This window comes from Danio aesculapii, chromosome 10 (genome assembly GCF_903798145.1).
Source record: "Danio aesculapii chromosome 10, fDanAes4.1, whole genome shotgun sequence".
NCBI classification, from domain to species: domain Eukaryota; kingdom Metazoa; phylum Chordata; class Actinopteri; order Cypriniformes; family Danionidae; genus Danio; species Danio aesculapii.
The window spans coordinates 36,874,596-36,901,047 of record NC_079444.1 but is presented as its reverse complement, the minus strand read 5'-3'; the positions used below and the strand labels follow the sequence as shown (position 1 = coordinate 36,901,047).

General features: G+C 38.0%; 1 protein-coding gene across 5 annotated transcripts in view; it reads right to left on the bottom strand.

The window, feature by feature from the left end:
* cuedc1a (CUE domain containing 1a) overlaps positions 1–22,949 on the bottom strand; it is a 32,411-nt gene extending 9,462 nt beyond the window's left edge. For all 5 annotated transcript variants that reach the window (XM_056467212.1, XM_056467214.1, XM_056467215.1 and 2 more), the window contains exons 1-6: positions 22,677–22,949; positions 12,969–13,139; positions 9,566–10,119; positions 7,846–7,976; positions 6,797–6,923; positions 3,340–3,571 (exon numbers count right to left, since the gene is read on the bottom strand). In XM_056467212.1, coding sequence (XP_056323187.1) covers positions 3,340–3,571; positions 6,797–6,923; positions 7,846–7,976; positions 9,566–9,856 — 781 coding nt within the window. In that variant the 5' untranslated portion in view covers positions 9,857–10,119; positions 12,969–13,139; positions 22,677–22,949. The remainder of the gene's footprint in view (positions 1–3,339; positions 3,572–6,796; positions 6,924–7,845; positions 7,977–9,565; positions 10,120–12,968; positions 13,140–22,676) is intronic.
* Between the last annotated feature and the right edge of the window lie 3,503 nt (positions 22,950–26,452).

Genomic DNA, 26,452 nt, shown 5'->3' with positions numbered 1-26,452 from the left:
CATATGCGTGCACACACAGCGACAAGTCCACATATAATGTAAGCATGCACGCTCACTTGCACACAAACATACAAACACACGCACACACACACATGCACACACAAACATGCATCCACACACACGTGCACACATAAACAAACATGAATTCACACACATAAAATCATACACATGTATGCATGCACACACATACACACACTTGTGCGCAAACATGCAAACACATGCACACAAACACAAGCACGCACACACACACACACCCATACCCATATGCGTGCACACACAGCGACAAGTCCACATATAATGTAAGCATGCACACTCACTTGCACACAAACATACAAACACACGCACACACACACATGCACACACAAACATGCATCCACACACACATGCACACACAAACAAACATGAATTCACACACATAAAATCATACACATGTATGCATGCACACACATACACACACTTGTGCGAAAACACCTGCACACACAAACACACAAATTCAAACACGCACACACACACATGCACTCATATGCGTGCATGCACAGCGATATGTACACACATACAGATACACGTGTATGCATGCACACACATGTACACGCATACACATCACACGTGCACACCCACATGCGTGCACACACACACACACTGGCTAGCACACAAACTTCTGGGATTGTAAAAATGCATTTTAGGCAGAATGACAGGTATCCTCTGTTCACCAGACTTCACTTCATGAGCAGATTTATGACAGACTTTCCTACAATTGGCTGCAGGCTTGTATTTAGGTCTGCCTTTATCCAATCAACAAGCAACGGACTGAACCAATCCTCCACCCTACATTTACTCATCAACTTCTGGGGTTCATTTAAAATGCATTTTATGTAGAGCGATGAGAGCGATGGCTGACAAATGAGAGAATGAAACACACTGCAAATCTTTCAGCAATTATAAAGAGGAACAGAATTCAAAATGTAGTACCTAATCTATTTATTGGTATGGCACTTCTCATAATATATATCTTTTTTTTCAAAAGGAGATTAGGGGAGGAAGAAATCTTATGGGAAAACACCTAAATAGTGGTAAAGACTGCAGAAAAGATGCTTGACTGCAGTGTTGGTGTATTAATTTTCTCTTTCCCATGAATGACGGGTCTTTCTCACATGGAGAATTTCTAACATAATGTCATCACATGTGAAGTATGGTTGAAAATGGGTGTTAGCGTGACAGTGTGTTACTGACCTAGTTATGCTATTTACCTAAAATAAAATCCTAAAAATTGTTCAAATGTATTTAATGAAACTTTTACTGAGACATTAATGTTAATAAAATTAGTAAAAATTCATGAATTATCATTTAAATTCTCTCTAGTGAGTTATATTATCAGTTTCTTAGGGTTTACTAGATTTATTAGGTAAAATGTTTGTTTTATATTTGGGTTTGTTTGTTTGTTTAATAAAGATCTAATAACGATTACCAGATTTTGCATAAAAAAACATGGTCATTTATTCAATGGTTTAAATATTAAGGCTTTTTATATGTTGTGTTTAACGATCAGGGATATTCCACCAAATACAGTTTATTTATTTTACATTTAAAACATTGATATTGTGCTATATAAAATTAATATTTACAGTGCTCAGCGTAATTGAGTACACCCTATTTTGAAAATGAATATTTGTATCCATCTCTCAGTGAATATAGGTCATATATTTTGGTGCATTTGAACAAAACAGGTTTATTAAATGGATATATTTATTAAAATAATATTTTAGTCACTGAGCATCTTTAGAAATAAAAATATAATACAATTAAATTCAAGCAAATTATTGCAAAAAATTTACAATCTACAAAATTTTATCAAAAATTTTTCAATTTTTTTGCTTCTCTATATTTTTCCTTTTTTTTAAAATTTGTATTTCATATTTTTCTTTAACATATAAATTTGACTGTACTAGTTTTTGGACCGTTCTCGTAAGTTATTTTGTTAGATAAGCTCCAGATTTGGCTTCAGTACTGACTAATCTAATGTATATGCACAAATATAATATTGTATAGCTTCCTATTAAAAATAGGAATTTAAAAGAGAGATTTGTGAGGGGTGCACTTATATATGCTGAGCACTGTATATTCACCAATTGTCATTTTGTGCTCCAAATGACAAGATTTTTATTTTAAACTTAGAATTTCATCACAAAGTCGAATCAAATATCAAATATCCCCACATGTGTAGAAATTACCAGTATATTTTGACATTGTGGGCACATTTTATGGTTGCCATGAGGAAATAAAGGCTGAGATGTAAAACTGCTGAATGTTTTCTGTGAGGGTTTGGGAAGGAAGGATATACACTACCTGACAAAAGTCTTGTTGTCGATCCCAGTTGTAAGAGCAACAAATAATAACTTGACTTCTAGTTGATCATTTGGAAAAGTGGCAGAAGGTAGATTTCTCAAATGAATCTTCTGTTGAACTGCATCCCAATCACCACTAATACTGCAGAAGACCAATGAGAATCCGCATGGACGCAAGAATCTCACAGAAATCAGTCAAGTTTGGTGAAGGAAAAATCATTCAGTATGGGCGCATGTGAGAGATCTGCAGAGTGAATGGCAACATCGACAGCCTGAGGTATCAGGACATTTGTGCTGCCCATTACATTACAAACCACAGGAGAGGGCAAATTCTTCAGCAGGATAGCGCTCCTCCTCATACTTCAGCCTCCACATCAAAGTTCCTGGGAACAAAAAAGGTCAAAGTCCTCTAGAATTGGCCAGCCCAGTCACCAGACATGAACATTATTGAGCATGTCTGGGGTAAGATGGAGGAGGAGGCATTGAAGATGAATCCAGAGAATCTTGATGAACTCTGGGAGTCCTGCAAGAACGCTTTCTTTGCCATTCCAGATAACTTAATTAAAAAGTGATTTGAGTCATTGCAGAGATGAATGGATGCAGTCCTCCAAGCTCATGGGATTCAGACACAATATCCATTCTTTTTCCACTGCAGCATGACTTTATATTCTATACTGGACATTATTTCTGTTAAGTGACAAGACTTTTGTCTAAGCAAAGTCAGACCTTACTGTCCTAATTAAACAATTCAAAATCAAGGCATGATCATATTTTATTTGGGTAAAATAAGCGTAATCTAGAGGCCTTTGCCTTTCATGTAAGCCACTTCTACTACCAAATTATCAACTTAAAGTCAAGTTATTATTTGTGGTTCCTAAAACTTGGATAAGCAACAAGACTTTTGTCAGGTAGTGTGCAGTCTGTACAAAAATCATTACATCTATAGAAAGTCCCCATAGCGATAGCTGTGGAGGTGTGTGTGTGTGTCTGTGCATACCTATCTCCAGAGCTATGAGGAAGTCTCTGTTACGCTGCAGCTCTTTCATGAACTCCTGATTCTGCAGGAAAAGTGCGATTCGCTCGTCCTCCAAGTACTGCTTCAACTTTCTGTCCTGTTCAGAGGGCCAGACGCCTCCTGACAAGGCACCGCTGCTGGACGAGAGCTGCGTCAGAGACGACAGCGATGAGGAGGAGGAGGACGAGGGCTGAGACAGGCTGCTCTGAGAGCGCTGTGGGCACACACACACACACATCAACAAACGCAGTTTTTATTGAAATCACACAAAAACATCAACAATCAAATGAGCTGATAGAATCGAATTCTATCAGCTCAAATTGGTCTCAAACTCAAATTGGCCATTGCAGTGACTGGCAACTTACAGGAGGGCCATTTTAACATGCAAGCACAAAAAGAAAGGGTAAATTTATCATTCTTTTTGTAAAACTACTCACATTTACTTAACATAAACATCTTTAATTCAACCAGCTTGACAAATTACTATTTTACTAATCTACACACACTACCTGACAAAAGTCTTGTCCCCTATCCAAGTTTTAGGAACAACAAATAATAACTTCTAGTTGATCATTTGGTATCAGAAGTGGCTTATATGAAAGGCAAAGGCCTCTAGATTACGCTTATTTTACCAAAATAAAATATGATCATGCCTTGATTTTTAATTATTTAATTAGGACAGTAAGGTCTGACTTTGCTTAGACAAAAGTCTTGTCACTGAACAGAAATAATATACAGTATAGAATATAAAGTCATGGTGCAGTGGAAAAAGAATGAATATTGTGTCTGACTCCATCATGAGCTTGGAGGACTGCATCCATACATCTCTGCAATGACTCAAATCACTTATTAATAGAGTCATCTGGAATGGCAAAGAAAGCGTTCTTGCAGGACTCCCAGAGTTCATCAAGATTCTTTGGATTCATCTTCAATACCTCCTCCGCCATCTTACCCCAGACACGCTCAATAATGTTTATGTTTGGGGACTGGGCTGGCCAATTCTAGAGGACTTTGACCTTTTTTGCTCCCAGGAACTTTGATGTGCAGGCTGAAGTATGAGAAGGAGCGCTATCCTGCTGAAGAATTTGCCCTCTCCTGTGGTTTATAATGTAATGGGCAGCATAAATGTCTTGATATCTCAGGCTGTTGATGTTGCCATCCACTCTGCAGATCTCTCGCACGCCCCCATACTGAATGTAACCCCAAACCATGATTTTTCCTCCACCAAACTTGACTGATTTCTGTGAGAATTTTGGATCTATGCGCTTTCCAATAGGTCTTCTGCAGTATTTGTGATGATTAGGATGCAGTTCAACAAATGATTCATCTAAAAAAAAATCGACCTAAGTTCTGCCACTTTTCCAAATGATCAACTAGAAGTCAAGTTATTACTTGTTGCTCATAAAACTCGGATCAACGACAAGATTATTGTCAGCTAGTGTACTGTAGTTCCATTTCATACAAATCTTAAAACACTTATGAGGAAAATCTATGAAATAAGACACAATTTGCATTGAATATTTACTAAATTATCATGTTTGTTACACCACCAGCATAGTATGTTAGCCATGTAGAACAAGAGTTTGAACTACAAAATAAAGAAATGATGACTATAACAATCTAATGACCCTTGTACATACAATCACTGTTTATTACAAATATAGCACTACTTATGGGATATATTTCTAAGGTTTCAACATTTAAATCAACTATGTACACTATGTACACTAATCGACTATGTACACTAAGAGAAACCAAAAGTAAAACTAAACCATATATATATATATAAATATATATTCATTCATTCATTTTCATCTGCTTTTCCAGGGTCGGGTTGCAGAGGCAGCAGTCTTAGGAGAGAAGCCCAGACTTCCCTCTCCCCAGACACTTCCTCCAGCTCCTCCGGGGGGATCCCGAGGCCTTCCCAGGCCAGCCGAGAGACATAGTCCCTCCATGTCCTGGGTCTTCCCCGAGACCTCCTGGTGGGACAAAGTCTGGAACACCTCCCTAGGTAGGGGTCCAGGAGGCGTCCGAAACAGATGCCCGAGCCACCTCAGCTGACTTCTCTCGATGTGCTCGACTCCGAGCACCTCACGGGTGACAGAGCTTCTCATATATAAGGGTGCACCCTGCCACCCTGTGAAGGAAACTCATTTCGGCCGCTTGTATCCGAGATCGTGTCCTTTCGTTCATGACCCAAAGCTCATGATCATAGGTGAGAGTAAGAACGTAGATTGACCGGTAATCGAGAGCTTTGCCTTTCGGCTCAGCTCCTTTTACCACAACGGACGGCATAGACCGCATTACTGCTGCCACTGCACCAATCCGCCTGTCAATCTCACGTTCCATCCTTCCCTCAATCATGAACAAAACCCCATGATACTTGAACTCCTCCACCTGGGGTAAGGACTTTCCTCCAACCTGGAGTTGGAAAACCACCTTTTTCCGGTGGAGGACCATGGCCTCGGACTTGGAGGTGCTGATTCTCATCCCAGCCACGTCACACTCGGCAGCTAACCACCCCAGTGCATGTTAAAGGTCCATGTTCGATGAAGCCAACAGAACAACATCGTTTGCAAATAACAGAGATGAGATTCTGTGGTCCCCGAATCGGACCCCTCCAGCCCAAGACTGCGCTTTGAAATTCTGTCCATAAAAATTCTGTCCAGAATTAGTGACAAAGGGCAGCTCTGCCAGAGCCAAACATGCACTGGAAACAAGTCTGACTTATTACCAGCAATGCGAACCAAACTCCTACTGTGTTCATACAGGGTATATATATATTTACAGTTGAAGTCAGAATTATTACCCCCCTGAACTATTAGCCCCCTGTTTATTTTGTTCCCCAATTTTTGTTTAACAGAGAGATTATTTCAACACATTTCTAAACATAATAGTTTTAATAACTCATATCTAATATTTATTTTATCTTTGCCATGATGACAGTAAATAATATTTGACTAGATATTTTTCAAGACACTTCTATACAGCTTAAAGTGACATTTAAAGGCTTAACTAGGTTAATTAGGTTAACTAGGCAGGTTAGGGGAATTAGGCAAGCTATTGTATAATGATGGTTTGTTATCTAAAAAAATTAGCTTAAAGGGGCTAATAAGTTTGACCCTAAAATTCTAGCCAAAATAAAACAAATAAGACTTTCTCCATAAGAAAAAATATTATCAGACATACTGTGAAAATTTCCTGAATCTGTTAAACATCATTTGGGAAACATTTAAAAAAGAAAAAAAATCAAAGGGGGGCGAATAATTCTGACTTCAACTGTATTTATTTATTTATTTATTTATACAATCTAAACACAAAAGGGGTGTTTGAGACAATATACGAATTGAAATATTTGAATGTGTATCTAAATGGTTTTGGTGTAAACACGTGAAATGTAGGCATGCTTTTATTACAGAACCGTAGATTCTGACTCTACCTGAAGACTCTCTGACTGCTGAGGCAGGATCCGCAGGAAGTCATCGGGGAGATTGCCTAGTAACGGTGGATTCCAGTTCCTGTATCTGCCCACCTGCTGATGTCCAGGAGGAGGATAGTCATTGAACCTGGCAAAATATTAATGAGCATTAACTCAAAGTAATCCTTCATATGACAGCTCATATATCAGTCAATGTTTTTTTATTTAGATCACCCACTGATCAGTCAGCCATGTTTCCATCCATGTATTTTTGTGCAGATTTTACATAAGTAAAATGTAGTACATATCTTGATGTATTAAGAAAAAACTGATTTTTTTCTCATCAGATCATGTGATTGGAAACGAAACTAACCAGTGTAGCTAGTGTAATAACAGTTTAAATGGATATTTCACCCAAAACAATCATAGTTTGAAAAATGTTAAAAACCTGTAACCATTCACAACCATGGTAGTAAAACAAATACTATAGATATCAATAGTTACAGATTTCCAACATTTTTCAAAATAACTTCTTTTGTGTTCAACAGAATAAAGAAACTAATAAAGCTTTGAGACAAGTGAAGAAAATAACAGAATAATCAGTTTTGGATGAACTATCCCTTTAAACGCTTGTTGTTTAAAAGTTTTCACCCCCTCAAAGGAAGTCATTGGAATTTCAAAGTGTGCTTAGGATATAGGATCAGATACAAAAGTTACAACTGCCTGAAGGTCTGAGCTGGTCATGATTTGAAAGCACAGCACAGGAGTGTCAAACTCAGTACCTGGATGCAGCCCTGCACAGTTTAGTTACAACCCTGCTCCAACACACTTACCTGTAGGTTTCAAACAAGCCTTAAGGACTCAATTAGTTGGATCAGGTGTGTTTCATTAGGGTTGGAGCTAAACTGTGCAGAGCTGCAGCAAGATGCAAGATGTTTGCTATCACTTGTGCGTTTCCAAACTTCTTATTACACAGTATGTCCTTTGTAAAGCAATCTATCAAAATGAAAGCCGACTTTCTTACAGGTCAACATTTGCCAGAAATTGTGACGTGTGGAAGTTCATCTTACCGGGGTGGTGGTGTGGAGGGAACATCTGCAGGATGTTTTCTGTCGTAGATGTGCATGTCGTAGGATGGAGGGGCGTAGACCGGTGGAGGCTCCTCATCTGAGCTGTCCGGCTCCAGCGTTCTCTCCAGAATCTACAATGTGTCAAAATCAAAAACATGCCAAGCTTTAAACGGATGGTTCACCCAAAACTGAATGTTTTTTCATCATTTACTTACTCTTTACTTGTCACAAATGCATTTGAGTTTCTTTCTTCTGCTGAACACAAAAGAAAATCTCCTGAAATATTTTGAAAACTGGTAACTATTGACTTCCATAGTATTTGTTATTCCTACTATGATAGTTAATAGTTACAGATTTCCAGCTTTCCTCAGGATATATTCTTTTGTGTTCAACAAAAGTAAGAAACACTATTGAGGATTTGAGGATGAGTAAATAGTGAGTACATTTTATTTTTGGGTAAACTATCCATTTAACTCTCATCTTTACACGGCTGTCTGGAAAACTTGATTCATGATTGGTCAGTCATGACATAAAAATGATATTATTCCAAGATAACTGCTGAAACTAAAAACCTTCGGGTACTTCAAATCATTTAAATTCAAATTATATTTATGTTTGTCTGTCACTGCTCTTTTTTGAGGGTTTGGCACCATCTAACGATGGAATAATAAATGGGTTAGTGTATGCTCCATTCAGCCACTTCTGTTTCTGTCTGCTTTGTGTTCAATTAAAGAGATTATAAACTATTACGGCTCAGAACAATGTTTTGTGTCTAATTTTTACATTTTGTGGCAAAAAACAGTGTAATAAGCAATCCAGGCAGTTGTTATCATAGAATGAAGTCTTATACAACAGTTGTGCTGCCGATAAGCCTGTTGGGCTTTATTCTGCAAAAAAAAACACCTGTGTGTAGATTCATTCCTTATATACACTTAATTGACATGTACACAATGACATCACCTTTATACTATATAACTGCAGGTTAACTGTGCTTATATATAATTACTATAACTGTTTAAAGCTAAGTTACTAGTTAATTACTTAATGTAATGCTATTTGTATTTATATAGCGCATTTATCATGTATGGCCATACACCCAAAGCGCTTCACAATCATGACGGGGGTCTCTCTACGCCTCCACCAGTGTGCAGCATCCACTTTGATGTGATGGTAGTCACAGGAAAACAGAGAAAGTGCGTTCACCACACAACAGCTATAGGTGGAGAGACAGTGATACAGCCAATTGGATGGGGATGATTGGGAGGCCATGATGGGTAAGGGCCAATGGAGGGAATTTGGCCAGTACTCTTTACGAGAAGTGCCATGGGATTGTTAATGACCACAGTCAGGACCTCTGTTTAATGTCTCATCTGAAAGATGGCGCTCACTGACAGTATAGCGTCCCCTTCACTTTTACTGGGGCATTAGGACCAGACCCAGACCCTCCCTGCTGGCCTCACTAACACCACTTCCAGCAGGTTCAGCCCTGCTTAGCTTAGTGAGTAACCGGTCTTGGACTGTAGGGTGATATGGCTGTGGTGTTAAATTAATTAGCAACTAATAGAGTAATGGTAACTAATAACCTTAACATTTCTGATTTTGATTGTTATACAATAATGTGCACCTTTATTAAAGCTGCTTTAAAACAATGATTGTTGTGAAAAGCGCTATACAAATAAACTTGAATTGAAATGAATTAAATAAAAGCTCCTGGACAAACCTCTGGAAGAATGCTGTCCTCAGAATCCGAGCTGTCATCCGTAGCCTGGCTATCCAAGCTCATCTGCAGGAGCTGGTCAATGGTGGAATCCACAGCACCATGGTTGGCCCTCAGGACACACTCAATGACCTCATGCTCCATGCTAGGAAACATCGTCTTAAAGTCGTCCATAGCCTGGCTGAACTCCAAACGGCGGACCTGGCGTGGAGGCCTCCTATTATTGAGCTCCCCTGATGCGGCACTTCCATGTCTACTGTTTGCGTTACTACGGCGGAAAAGGCTGGTCATCATTTATAGATCCTCCGTCTCAGTCAGAACCGCCCATCTACTGCAGAGGCTCCACCCCTCAACCTAAGCTCCGCCTCTGGTCACGCCCCGTTATCCACTCATGATGCCTGTAATTGTGGGCTTCAGTATATAAAGGGGCCGCATTGGAAAGACCTCTTTCTGTTGCTGCAGACTGCTGAGACTCAACCACATTCAGAGCTGTCTAGGACTCCCAGAATGCCTTGCTCTCACAGTACCCTCAAGGCAAAGGATGAACACCTGAAGACCTACATTAGAAAAGCTAAATGTTAAGAGAGTTAAAAAATGTGGATAAAAACAATTTAACATTTATAGATATGAATACAGGATGTACAGTACAGTAGGCATGAAAGGAAAGGGTGTGTGTGTGTGTGTGTATATATATATATATATTTCTAAGGGTGTGTATAGATAAGTACTAATAAACAGAAAATATTGGAATAATAGGCAAGTAATAAGCCAGTATATTATTATACATATATACATTAGGGATGTTCAGATCCGATCACGTGGTTTCAGACTCGATCGGAATCGGATGTTACCTCCCGATCAGTACTCGAATATGTATGTATGTATATATATATATATATATATATATATATATATATATATATATATATATATATATATATATATATATATATATATATATATATTCTCATTTTTTTAAACACATCTATAGTTATGTGGTGGCACAAAGTAAGATTTCTTTCTTTACACAGTAACAGCAATGTGTGTGGCATGACATCACTTTTTTGTAGAGATGCTATTGGTTAAATGCCGGCAATGTAGAAGCCGGAAGCAGCTTGAAGCCGAAAGTGCGAGTATGTCTGCGCTCTGGAGGTATTATAAAGTTAATGACGACAACATTGCCATAGCAAACCGTGAGATATGTAAATTTGGGATTGCCTGCTGGATATTTTAAGTTGAGGTGCTGTTTGTTTTTTATATTAGACTTTTTAATATTTACTAATGCACTTAAGTCCAAAAGTGAAGAATTGATGTTATTTATTACTTGATTGTTCAAGCCACCTCACAGAAGTGCTCTGTTTGTTAACACAGTTGTTAAATGTTAAAATAAGGTGAATTATATAAAAACTAAGAAACATCCTGGATCTGTTTCTTTGCTCTTCTTTATTCTTTTTTTTATGTATTATAGAAGTATCGGCTCGGGGTTTGGTGGATACTCAAAATCAAATGACTCTGACTCAAAGACAAAAAAACCCTTATCGGGACATTCCTAATATACCTACTGTACACATTTTTAATCAAATCATTATTTAATCAATTTACTGTTATTATTATTATTATTATTATTATTTTAAAACAATTAACCGTTTTTGGAATGTATAGCAGGTCTGAATGACAGGAAAGAATGTATATTTACAAATGGAATTAAGTTGACAAGACAAAACATATTTTGTGTTCATATTATCTGCAGTGAAAATCACTAATTGGATATCACTACTTTCTTTTTTTAATTGGGATTTTTCATAGTCTTTGGGGTTGATTTTGGGTTTTATATATATATATATATATATATATATATATATACTGTATATATATATACTGTATATATATATATATATATATATATATATATATATATATATATATATATATATATATATATATATATATATATATATATATATATATGTATGTATGTATAAATAATAGGAATTTTTTTTCAGTTTACATTTTCTTTTAATTAATAACTAATTTCTTAAAGGGCACCTATGATGAAAATCAACTTTGTAAGCTGTTTGGGCAGAAATGTGTATGGGTATAGTGTGTCCACTGTCATGTTGGAGTGATAGAAACACAAGTCTCTTTTTAAAAATTTCCTGAAATTAAAATAGGATCCAAATCTCAGTGATTTTGAGGCCCACTGCAACATGACGTAGGAGTGCGGTTTCCCCCGCCAACCGAATTGATTGTTTCTAGAATAACATGTTTACACATGTCCACAAACATTGTTTTGCAAATAAACTGAGATACTGATTTTTATAAGTTTTATAAGTTTAAAACCTTTTTGAAACAGAGCATATTTGTAATAAAGACAGTAAAATCGCTATGTAATTCTTAACCGCTATAATAACCTCGGCCGCATGGTGTCAGTAAATGTGCATATGTGTGTGTGTTTGTGTACTGCAAATGGCATTTGTGTGTGACTCATCATTTCAGAAAGGCTTGAATAAACTCCACTACAATTACATCAAATAAACTTACTTGGTATTTTTTTTACTAATGAGCTGTAGTTCAGCTTCATCCGAGTTCTTCTCTTTCACTTTGCTGTTTATCTGATGTAACGCAGGAGAAGTTGACACACACGTGGGAACGATGGGCGGGGAGAAGCAGCTCATTTGCATTTAAAGCCACAGGCCACAAAAACAACTACACTGTATTCAGACACCAAAATGGGCAGATTGTGGACGCAATAAATAGTCTGATGGGTATTCTGAGCTGAAACTTTACAGACGCGTTCTGGAGACACCAAAGGCTTATCTTACATCTTGTAAAAGGAGTTAAATACTGTAGGTGCCCTTTAAATTGAAACATTTCAGTTGGTTGCAGAGGCAATGTTTCTAATTATTATTTTTGTCATATAATATTTAAACCATTTTAGATCAGTGATTCTATACGTGCTTGTTCACTTGTTGTTATATGTGCTGGTTCCATATGAGGTTATTTAATATCACTATTTCTATATTATACAACACAAATATACAGACAGACAAAAATATAGACAGATAGTCATCAAATAAAGACTGATTAATAATGTAACATGTCAATTCATCTCATTTAACAATCTATTTTGAATCATAAAGCTTAGACACACACACACACACACACACACAGACACACACAGACACACGCACACACAAACAACATGAGTCATACAGTTTATAGCCCTAACTGGACATTATATTGATCAGGATCATTAACAAGACACCTCAAGTACTAAACTCTTTCATTTCCCCCTCACTCCATAAAAGCTCATACACTGAACTCACAGATTCATACAACAATCACACAAGTACACAGTCCTCCATATACCCATATAAATATATATGTATATATATATATATCTTACCTGGTCTCTGTGTGCCGGGAGGATACAGACTCACACCACACGATCCACCAGGAAGAGACTACAGCCAGCAGGATAAACCTTTAGCTCCTATCACAGGCTCCGTACAATCCGTCATCGGAGAGGTCTGGATATCCCTCGCTCCCATTTTCATCTCTCCACATTAATCTGCACCTAAAAACCAAACAGTGCAGTGCTAAATATAGCCACAGACTCCGGCACAGTTTCGCTCAGGCACAGCAGCAGCAGCTCAGTGATGTGTTTCTGAAGAAGGGCGGCTGTGCCCTTGCGAATAACATACAGCAGAGGGCTGACGTCACCCATAGTTAATACGCACGCTGAGCTGATAACAGTTAAGCAGGGGGTCTGCGACTGTGACCCACTGAGATGGATTAGAGACACGCGCTGCAGGATCTGATTGATAATTGTGAAAGAGATCTGAGGCTGGCGAATGTGTTGGCGTAATGGGGCCAATCGTCCTTCTGGTGCAACACTGGGAGAAAACTTGTTATTTTAAATTACGGCCATCATCAGTGGTCAATGTGGTCTCTATGGTGACGCCTATGACTATCAATCTGGCTGTCAATGGAGCAAGTGATTCCCATTCCTTAAAGTGGTCATAAACTTCTGACATAAAAGAGGTCACTGGGTTATTATAACCTCCTGTAGGTTTCAGAAAGCAAGACATCAGGTTTAGGACTGCATGATACTGGAAAAATCAGATATTGCTATATTTATTTTTTTCTGTAATATGAATACAGTTACAGCAGTTATTTTGGTTTGGTTTGACTCTGAGGAGTCTAAAGGTATTTAGAATTATCATACTACACAAAACGCTTGTCTTACTTAGAGTTTTTGAGCCCTATCATACATCCGGCGCAATAAGGTGCAAGACATGTTTGGCGTGATTTGTTGCTTTTTTCAGACCAGCGCAACTCTAATTTTCATGCTTTGTGCCACCTTGTTTAAAGGGCCATAAAATCCCCCTCTTTCGGTTCAAGTCTACCTCAGAATTTAAAGGGCACCTATGGTAAAAAAATCTACTTTTCAAGCAGTTTGGACAGACATTTGTGCATGTATGGTGTATAGACTATACATTCATACTGTATATATAGTCATATTGGGGTGATATAAGCACACCCAGTGCTTTTTTTAAAAATTTAACAACATAAAAAACGGTGGACCAATTGGAGCTGTTTTCTAATCGACCGCTACTTGACGTAGGAGAGCGGTCCCCCCGCCCACCAATATTGATTAACAGGCGCGTCATCATATCCTCAGTTTGTTGATTCACGTCCGCCATTTTCAGCGTGAGTCGAAGCGATATCACTAAAGGAACACACTAGCTCTATTTTTAGATGCAAGGCTCATTGGGCTCAACACAAGATTAATATTCTCCACATTATCACTCTAATCGGAATTATTGGTTGTATCTTTAGGTAGGTTTGCAAACATGTGTACTTCTCATCGAGTCTACCTTATACTTCAGCCGTTTGCATTTCTCGCGATCCCAGAAGCTCCCTGTGATCTTAACTAGCATGCGTTTTAGAATTCTAAACATAGGTTTCTATCAGGGTACACTCAAGTTGACGGCTGGGCGCCGCGGACCGCTGCAGAAACCTATGTTTAGAATTCAAAAATGCGTGGCGCGACGATTCGGGACACTTCATGCTTCTGGTGCGCCACAGAGAGTGTCTGGTGTGCCAGTGTCGCGGCTTCGAGCGGCGCATCCGGTGCCTCAGTCAAAGTTAATTTAGTGTGCGTGGTTATTAGTTTCTGTGTACAAGCTCGGCACTTGAAACTAGCACACAGTTGGCTGTAAAACTGTACAAAGACACATATGATTTTGTACTCTCTGCTTGGTCTGTGTCAGAGTTGTACATGTACAACTGAATGGTGATCCTCTCTCTCCTTCTCCGTCTGCCTGTCAGACTCTGTTGCAAACGCAGAGCGGGTGAGCTCATGGCCCCGCCCCCTTGTTACGTTGACGGGAAGCCGAAACTAATTTACATGTGAAGCAACACACCCATAAATCAGCGAATTGTGGACACGCCCCCAACATGACACTTTTTAACACATTATAATAAAAAAATCTGAATTGTGTTTTAAACTGAACCTAAACTGGCACACTTAGAAGAACCATAATATTAATATTAAATCATAAAAAAAGAGGTAAACTATGCTCCCTTTAAAAAAATTATAATGGACGTGGAGCGCTGCAAGCAGAAGGAGGAGTGGGTGTGGCCAGCAGAGCAGGGGAGAGAGGGGAGCAAACAACTGTTATCAGTTGGCTCACAAAATGAGAGACAAACTGTGAGGAGACGCATGATTATATAGTTTACAAAGTTAAAACACAAAGAAATAAACTAATTTAATATCCTGCTACATTTGTTATTCGTAATTTCATATACACACAACCAATTTGTTCTATCATTATAAAGATAATCGTGTTTATATAAACAATATAAATGAGGAGGACTTCTCTCCTCCTCAATCCCTGAGTCTGAATGCAGACACAGCGGATAGCAGTGCAGCAGGTCTCTTGCATCTATTTCAACCATTAACCTTGGTTGACCACAGCAGCACGGATATAGGCGATGTGTCTGAAAGGGAACAAACTCAACTGATAAAAGACTATAAGTCCGCCATTCTTCAATTCTCATACAGCTCTCCCAACAAAAATGCTTACTGCACACAAAAGCTTTGCTGTATCGGCCCTGACAGCATTGTGGGGAAAAGCATGCAACAAACCTGATGGATCATGGAAACAAACACACATGACCCTTCATGAATGGCTAAAAATTGTGTGCCATATGCGGAGTCCGGACACGGAGTGGTCGCAGCCTACCCCGTGACTGGGTCTCACAGCTTGGCAAGTCTGCCTTGCCTTCGGAAAGCTCGTGCTCTCATGAATAATTAAGAAGCAGGGTCTTCTCATAGGATAAGAAAACTCATCTATGAATAATAATGAGAAACCGACGAGTCATCACTTCACTAGCAGATTCGCGCTACATCACAGATTTTGATCTCGCCCCAAAAATTAGCTGACAAAAGCTCAAAATTATCCAGTTTTCCCCACAATTAAACCTGACAGGTGCTAAGGTTGATTTAACTGATGCTCAACGCACACACATTTGTTACAATTTTAAAAAAGCACTCTTTAAAAGTAACTTTTAATAGCACATCCATTTGCGCCGCTTTGTGGACTCATGGGTGTGCTGGTCTAAAAAGGAGGTGTGTTACGACGCATTGTTAGTGTGTTGCTATTTTGAGAAACTAAACAGCTTAAAGCAGGTCTAAAGACCAGCGCAGAGCGCATTAGTTATGCGCATATGGGGGTCCAAACGCTTACACATTGCTTAATACACACAGGATGTACAGCAATACACAAATATCTTTACATATGAAAACAAATAAAGTATTAAAATGTCACAACAATTATTATTTTCTACATGAATATAAAAACCACAGCCTCTTTGCCTTCTTTATCTCAGGTGGCTTTTTCAGTTTATTCATGACACTTTACTTTTATATAATGTCATTATTGTTCGCAGTATTACTTATTATATACATATTTATATTTGTTAAAAAAATAGTTTAGATTTGTCCACCTGTCGGGTTTTGGAGATGTTTGCATCACTATATGGGGCATAAGAACAGGACGTGTGTTTGGATATAAGGATATAAGTTTTTTGTCCACACTTCATTATTATTGTACATTTATTTGTTTGCTGGAAATTAAAAACGAATTTAGAAATAGTTTTAAAACAAATCTTTGCGCTTAACAAACAAAATTAAATATATAGGCTATTGGATGTCTTCAGTGGAGTGTGTTTCCACCGTTTCCTTACTCCACGAAAGTAAAAGAGAAAAGTAAAGAGTACAAAGAAAGAAAAAGTAAAGAGGCCAAATGGAGGAGGCTCATTCTTTATCCTCTTGCTGCAGATGGTCTGTTTAACTGTTTTCTCGCTAGTGAAGTGTTCAGTTTTCCACTTACAAAGTTCGCCATGTAAATAGCAAATGCGCCATGGTGCGACGCAACTGACTCTTAAAGGGAATGTGAGATGAGACTCTGGTTTAATGCATGTTATGCTCAAAACACCACCATAACTCATTAAGAGAATAAGCACAACCCTGTTAGACCATGCACTAGGGCGCACACCGTATTTTATTTTATTTTTCGCCCTTAAAAAAAGCAAAAGTGGATTTGGACACGCCCTTAAATCTTTTGCTGCATGCGCTTCAGACTTTGCGCTTAGATCGTTGAAATAGAGCCCCTTGTCTCATTTCCAGTCCAAATATTTAAAAAAATAAATCAAGCAAAAATATGATTTTGTTTTCACTTTTATAAATAATCATTTAAAATTAAGAGTTTTTCTTAAAACAAGCAAAATAATCTACCAATGGGGGAGATTCCCTTCCAGCTGCAACCCAGTACTGGGAAACACCCATATACTCACATTCACACACACACACACTATGGCCATTTGTCTTTACCCAACCAGAACACCCAGAGGAGACCCACGCCAACACAAGGAGAACATGCAAACTCCACACAGAAATGCCAATTGGCCAAACCTACAACAAGCGACCTTCTTGCTGTGAGGTGACAGTGCTAACCACTGAGCCACCAGTGGGTAGCACTGTTGCCTCACAACAAGAAGATCACTGGTTCAAGTCCCGGCTGGGTCAGTTGGCATTTCTGTGTGGAGTTTGGATGTTCTCCCCGTGTCCGCGTGAGTTTCCTCCGGGTGCTCCGGATGAGTCCAAAACATGCACTATAGGTGGATTTCCTAAATTGGCCGTAGTGTATGTGTGTGAATGTGAGAGTGTATGGGTTTTTCCCAGTACTGGGTTGCAGCTGGAAGGGCATCCGCTGCGTAAAACATATGCGATTCATTCCGCTGTGGCAACGCCTGATTAATAAAGGGACTACGCCGAAAAGAAAATGAATGAATTAAATTCACATACCTCATTCACCATGTCATCATCGTCATGTGACCTACAACATGAGACTTGAATTACAGCCTAAACAGTCTAACTTAAAGATGCTCTTGAAGCTTCAATAATTCAGTTTCCATTTATTGTTACTGCATGAAAAAAAATGTTTAAATAAATAGTAATGTTTATTATAAGCATGTGCTACTACAATTTTGTTGCCAGTCACTTTAAATGTTCAAGCTTGGATTCTGATTGGCTGTCAATTTTTTTTCTTGTTCATTAGCTTTGGTTTGTAAATGATTTTGTTATATATATATATATATATATATATATATATATATATATATATATATATATATATATATATATATATTTATAACAATTGTACTGAACTTTTTTTTATTTTTGAAAACAGGCCTTAAAGGAATAGTTCACTCAAAAAGTTCATAATTCCATACCTGTATAAATTCATATATGAATAAAAAATGTATAAAATTGTAGATATTTTGCCGAATATTGGTAACCAAACAGTTTCAGGTGCCCTTTGACTTCCGTAGTTCATTCATTCATTCTCTTTTCGGCTTAGACCCTATATAAATCACGGGGTCACCACAGCGGAATGAACCGCCAACTTATCCAGCATATGTTTCAAGCAGCAGATGTCCTTCCAGCTGCAACCCATCACTGGGAAACACCCATGTACACTCATTCACACACATACACTATGGAAAATTTGGCGCATACCCAATTCACCTATAGCGCATGTCTGTGGACTGTGGGTGAAACCGGAGCACCGGGAGGAAACCCAAGCGAACACAGGGAGAACATGCAAACTCCACACAGAAACTGACCCAGCCGAGGCTCAAACCAGCGACCTTCGTGTTACTCACTGCGCCACCGTGCCGCCTACTTTTATATTATGTAAAAATATACATTTTGAACAGCATTTTCTTGTGTGTAAAAATGTCCTGTTTTGTGTAAAAAAAAAAAAAAGAGTTCAATATTAGGGTGAAGAAATAATTTGGAAAAAAAAACCCTTTTTGGATAAACTATCCCTTTAAATGATGATTGGCGCGGGATGTGAAGCGTGAAGCTGGCACACGTGAGATGGCCCGGCCATTAATAACAAGCTATAAACAACGCTTTTAATGAAATTTACAAAACGGACCCAGCCAAAACAATCCCCAGTTTCCATTTCTCTATTACCATGCCAAATTCGCTTGTGTTTCTGGCTGAATCAGCGGCCAAGAGGAGAGTGAAATCCAAGCGGGCAGATTGTGCTGTCTGACAAGGAGAGCTGTTATCACCGCAGGAGTCGTCTGTGGGTTAGTGCTTGTGTCAGTACACGCGCCTGCTGTCTGCGTATAAAAGTAGCAGCACGTTCACTAGCATCTCTCTACGCTGCACTATCATTAGATCTAATGGGCCCCAAACCCAGGAGGATAAATTCCAGGAGTTTTTGTAAAAGTTGGGCCTGAAGAAAAGGGGAGCAGTTGTGTGGTGTGCGCTGAACCAAAAGCACGAGCAGGGCTTTGACACTGTCCTTGTTTCTGACCTGGTTTGGCTGAGATAGAGAGAAAAAAGAAGAGAGGACAGGAGGGAACAGTGCTGTGGTGACTACTGCACTTTAATAACGTCCTTTAAAGAGCCCTATTATGGGTTTTTGAAAATGACCTTCCATGTAGTGTGTAACACAACTCTAAATAAAGTGAAATATCCAGCTAAGGCTTAAATCTGAAAGCGAGTCGACTCATAGTGCTTCAAATGAATCGTCTTGATAATGAGTCTTTAGCCGTTTCGGCGTGACGTCACAACGAAACTTAAACCCCGCCCAATTGTTGCACACGCAAACCCAGGAAAATTGAAACCTGTGGCCCCGCCCACAAACACAGTAGCAAAGAAAAACAGAAAGACGAGCACTGTAGCAGATCCCGATTGACTCAATAGGTGAAGACGCTGTGCTCAGCTGGAAATTATTGGAAGTGTGAGGAAAAAGATTTCTCTACCCAAAGATGAAACTGTGAAGAGTCAGTGGTTGAGGTTCATTTTTGCAAAAAAAACTCAGGATTATAGCCCTCAGTAATCTACATGCTTACAACGGGGGATTCGTCGGCCGTTTGTTAAAGGAAGGATCAGAAAAGACTATTGAGGTGTCTGTGGTGTTAGTAACTACAATGAAGTGTGTTGAGCGGCTGCTGCGATTGGATCCTATACCAATATTGGCAACCCGGTTTCACAGACCGTACTAAAATGGGGGGGGTTTCCTGAATAAAAAACAGAACGCTGTCAACCAATTGCAACAGTCATCGGTCCAATCAGCTAAGATTAGCTTTGCGCTAAGGAGGAGTTTGGGAGCAAATGAATCGCTGAACAAATCATATGGGAGTCGCTGGGATAATTAGGTAAAAAAATAAATGCATATTACAAGACAATGGAAGTGTTTTTTGACCATGCACGCATATCAGCATGTTGTTGGAGATCCTTAAAAACAAAATATGACCCTTTTTAATGTATAATAGGGGCTCTTTAAAGTGCACCAACTTGGTTTTTTAGGATGGTACTTTTAATGAGGTGTACTTGGGGCTGCATGATACTGAAAAAATATGCGGTATTGTTGTTCAGTATGGACCCTTTTCACATTTCTGAGTTTCTCAGTAGCATAAGTCATCATAGTTGGGTAAACTTAAGCCTCATTCTCAGTACGAGTGACTCGCAGCGGCCAAGCGACAAGTGACCGTTCATTTCAACGAAGAGCGAGTGACTTCCAGTGACCTCCGTCTACACGAGCGACAGCAACCGTTGGCTATCAAGTGGCCGTGTCAAGTGACGCAACAAATTGAGAATCCTTTAACTTTATGCAAATGAAAAAGCACCAGTAGAGCTCACGTGATTCTCTCTCAGCTCGCTCAGAGGCCGGTTGTATTTGTGCTGTATATACCTACACAGACCTGCGTTTGCAGCAGGTTGCCACCCAGAGCTACAGGAAGCTACAAAGTCGCTGCTAGTGTGAATGAGGCATTAGGCTGTGTCCGAAATCACCTACTCAGTAGGGACTCCATTTGAATTTGAATGTACTACTTGGACGTTAGAAAAGTGTGTTCTATACAGTACGAATGCGAGTAGTATAAATGGAACTCGGACGTACTACATCCACCATTTTGTCATCATCACGTGACCTACCCGCGTTAGTTGCGTCGCTAATCTACTGGGATTTTCATGCACAACCATCTCTAGGGTTTACAGAGATTGGTCCGAAAAAGAGAAAATATCCAGTGAGCGGCAGTTCTGTGGGCACAAATGCCTTGTTGATGCCAGAGGTCAGAGGAGACTGGCCAGACTGGTTCCAGCTGATAGAAAGGCAACAGTTAATCAAATAACTGAGGTATGCAGAAGAGCATCTCTAAACACACAACACGTCCAACCTTGAGGCGGTTGGGCTACAGCAGCAGAAGACCACACCAGGTGCCACATCTGTCAGCTAAGAACAGGAAACTGAGGCTACAATTCACACAGGATCACCAAAATCAGACAATCGAAGATAGAAGAAACGTTGCCTGGTCTGATGAGTCTCAATTTCTGCTGTGACATTCGGATGGTAGGGTCAGAATTTAGCATCAACAACATGAAAGCATGGATCCATCCTGCCTTGTATCAGCGGTTCAGGCTGGTGGTGGTGGTGTAATGGGGTGGGGGATATTTTCTTGGCACACTTTGGGCCCATTAGTACCAACTGAGCATCTTGTCAATGCCACAGCCAACCTGAGTATTGTTGCTGACCATGTCCACCCCTTTATGACCACAGTGCACCATCTACTGATGGCTACTTCCAGCAGAATAATGCCCCATGTCATAAAGCGCAAATCATCTCAGACTGGTTTCTTGAACATGACAATAAGTTCATTACACTCAAATGGCTTCCACAGTCACCAGAACTCAATCCAATAGAGCACCTTTTGGACGTGGTGAAACGGGAGATTCGCATCATGGATGTGCAGACGACAAATCTGCAGCGTGTGATGGTATTATGTCAATATGGACCAAAAACTCTGAGGAATATTTCCTTGTTGAATCTATGCCATGAGGAATTAAGGCAGGTCTGAAGGCAAAAGGGGGTCCAACCCGATACTAGTAAGGTGTACCTAATAAAGTGGCCGCTGAGTGTATGTTGATAGTAATTTTAGACAACACAATATTAATTTTTGGACTTCAAAACCAATATTTGGTAGAATAAACCTGATTTTCAATCCCAACAAATAAAAACATTTGTTATTTTAACCAATAGTAATGTTTAAAATCGTATTTATATATTCATTCATCACTTTCATAATTAATTATTTAATCATTTTACATGAAATTTGGCAATGTCATTAGACTTTAACAGAATAAAGCAAATATTAAAATTTCACCCAAACCCAATAAATCTAATGAATCCAGAGAAAAGTGTGTAAGCACTTTGTGTAAGCAGGTATATATAATAATATATTGGATAATTTAATAGATGCTGTGTGCTTTTATTGTCACATACTCACATAAATGGACCACACACACACACACCTGAGTTTGCAAACTCCATCGCATCATACTGCAGCAACATAACAGTAACCTAATTTAAGAGACATTCTCCACTAGCATTTACATGGCGTTAATTTAACCGCAAAAAACGCGATAGATCGCTATCGAGGCCTGTCTGGATAAAACCATAAACTGAAATATTTCTAAATAAGCAATAAACCAAATCCTCCAACAGACACAGACACAGAAGAGTCTTACCAGGTGAAGCTTTGATCGCATTACTCGACGCTGAATTCCTCCATGTTGTCCATAAACACATGTATAGTGGGAGACAGCGGTGCTCACAGCGGCAGATGGCGGCTCTTTATCGGCTTTTGAGCGCTTGATCCGTGGGCAGATTATCCTCCTCTCACCGCGCTCAAGAGCATCCTAGTGGATACAGGTGAGAAAAGCACCTCAGAGCTCTCCATTAAAGATTAACCCACTCCAGAGGCACACTTACTGTTCAGTCAAGACTTTTTTATGAAATTAAAAAAACGTTCGTACTCTTTAAGAGGATCTGGAAAACAATTCAATAAGATATGGCACCCTTTTATTGATTATGTTGACCATATTAAGTAATGCCCAAGTGCTAATATTTTATTTTTAATCTTAACCCTTTGCAAATAAAGTTGTATTAGTTAATGCATACTAACATGAACAAACAATGAACATTACATTTATTACAATATTTGTTTACGTTAGTTAACATTATTCTAACTAATTTCATTATTATAACTAGCATTTTAATAAGGCATTAATAAGGCATTAGCAAATATTGAACTCTGATTGCCCTACAACTTTTGTTCATTCTTAGTTCATGTTAATAAATACATTAACTAATGAAAACTTATTGTAAAGTGTGACCTTAATCTCTTGCTTTATTTATGCTTTTCCATCTTATTTGTATATATATTTTTATTACTATTATTATTTATCTTTTCACTATTAGAAAGTGTCTACATGTGTTTATATGTACTTTATTATCTATATTATTGTTTCTCTTTTCATTTCCGTGTTTATTTCTTTTATTATTATGTCTCTCCAAACAGCTGTATTTTAAGACTGAAGTAATTGACAGATAGTAAAGTATTGTATGTTCTATTCTTGGCAAGGGCTGTGGGGTTTGTGAATGTGCACACCTGTAAATCAATACAAAAAATATTCCAACAAAAACACATTTGTGATAAAATGTTAGCGCCTGTTTTATTATTAAGATTATAATAGTATTTAAGATATTTTCATTATTGCAGTTTAAAAAAATAAATAAATAAAATTTAATAAAAAAATATTAGGTATCATATATATATATATATATAGAGAGAGAGAGAGAGAGAGAGAGAGAGAGAGAGAGAGAGAGAGAGAGAGAGAGAGAGAGAGAGAGAGAGAGAGAGAGAGAGAGAGAGAGAGAGAGAGAGAGGTCAGAATTATTAGCCCCCGTTTATTTTATTTTTTTTTCCTCTAATTTCTGTATTACGAAGAGTAGTTTCAACACCTTTCTACTAACATTTCATAACTCATTTCTAATAACTGATTATCTTTGCCATGATGACAGTAAATAATATTTGACTAGATATTTTTCAAGACACTTCTATACAGCTTAAAGTGACATTTAAAGGCTTAACTAGGTTAATTAGGTTAACTAGGCAGGTTGGGGTAATTAGGCAAGTTATTGTATAACGATGGTTTGTTCTGTAGACTATCGAAAAAAAATTAGCTTAAAGAGGCTAATAATATTGACCTTAAAATGAATTTCAAAAAATTAAAAACCTGCTTTTATTCCAGCTGAAATAAAACAAATCAGACTTTCACCAGAAGAAAAAATATGATCAGACATACTGTGAAAATCTCCTTGCTCTGTCAAACATCATTTGGGAAATAATAAAAAAATAAAAATAAAAAACCAAAGAGGGCTAATAATTCTGACTTCAACTGTATGTATATGTATATATATATATATATATATATATATATATATATATATATATATATATATATATATATAGACTTTTACACACCTGAAACTTGTCTATAGCACTTGTTCACTGCTGCTCTTATAGTTGTGTAAATTGCTTCCTTGTCCTCATTTGTAAGTCGCTTTGGATAAAAGCGTCTGCTAAATGACAAAATGTAAATGTAAAAAAATGTAAATATATATATATATATATATATATATATATATATATATATATATATATATATATATATATATGTATGTATGTATGTATGTATATATGTATGTATGTATGTATGTATGTATGTATGTATACATATAAACATATATACATTCAATAAATGAATAGTTTCCTTTCCCCATAAAATAAATAATAATGGATTAAAAAAAATTCTAATTAAAATAATAGGCATCATAATAGATTTCAGTGTAATAAATATATTTCATGGGCACCAAATTAGCATTTTAAGATCATGTGACACTGAAGACTCGGGGTAATGGGGCTTAAAATTCAACTTTGACATCACAGGATATATAGTTGAAGTCTGAATTATTATCCCCCTGTTTATTTTCCCAATTTCAGTTTTTTTTCTCCAATACATTTCTAAACATAATATTTTACCTTTGCCATGATGACAGTAAATAATATTTTACTAGATATTTTTCAAGACACTTCCAAACAGCTTATTTAAGGCTTAACTAGGTTAATTGGGCTGACTAGGCAGGTTAGGGTAATTAGGCAAGCTATTGTATAATGATGGTTTGTTCTGACTATCGGGGGGGAAAAAAAGCTTAAAGGAGCTAATGATTTTGACCTTAAAATGTTTTTAAAAAAATTAATAACTGGTTTTATTCTAGCCAAAATAAAACAAAAAAAGACTTTCTCCAGAAGAAAAATTATTATAGGAAATACTGTAAATATGTCCTTGCTCTGTTAAACATAATTTGGGAAATATTAAAAAAGAAAAAATTCAAAGGAGGGCGAATAATTCTGACTGAAACTATGTGTGCATATACATGCCTAATTAAGCTAGTTAAACCTTTAAATTGCACTTCAAGCTGATTATTAGTTGCAAAATAATTAGTACAATACTATTTACTGTCATTAAGACAAAGACAAAAGAAAACGGTTAGAAATTATTATTATTTTAAAATGTCTTGAATACTAAATCTCCACAAATAAAACGCATGGGCTAATAAATCTTAAGTCATCTATTGTATATACACATTTAAATGTAGTCATTTTAATGCTCCATTCCCAAATGTTGACATGTAGCCTACATTGAAAATAAAAATAATCTAAAATACAAATATATTGGCTTCTTGAGCCATAACCAGCCTATACTCGTTTCTATAATAAATCTAAATTATTTATCACTTAAGTGCTTGATGTTGCTGAAACATCCAAATGAGATGTTTTTCATGAATATGAATGAAGGCCGAGAAATGCTCTTCAAATACTAATACAGCTGCCTGTACTTACAGACACGGGCAGATGGTGAACAGCGGCGCCCCGAAAAAAGCGCAATTGTTCTTTCAATGGGCCTCATTGTCTTTTATCCCCGTTGTGAGGCGACAGTGAGGGGTGAAACAAAAGACCTTGAACCCGAAGCACCTGCTCGCGGACACGAGATTAAACCCCGCGCTGATTGTATTGGGATCCCGGGGGCGCGTCACGCCTGATCAAATGATGCGGCAAGCGTGAGGCCGTGAACGCGCACCAATGGCGCCAATGAAGATGGAAATGAGTCCTAACGACCGATAGGAGATTCGACGACGAAGAAAAAAAGGCAGCATGTAAGATTAAGAAGTAGAGTGGGGGAAGGGGGACGTTTGAACAGGGCCAGATGGAGAGCCATGAATTAGAGATGAAAGAGGGCTTTTTTGGGGTTGTTGTTGGTTGATGCATTGGGAAACTCTTTATATGTGATGTCGATGTATTGAAGTCAAGTGTTGAGGCAAAATATCAGATCCATTGCCTGAGTGAGCTGATCATTGAGTTCTCATTGGCGGAATGGAGGATTCACCGTGTAACAGACAT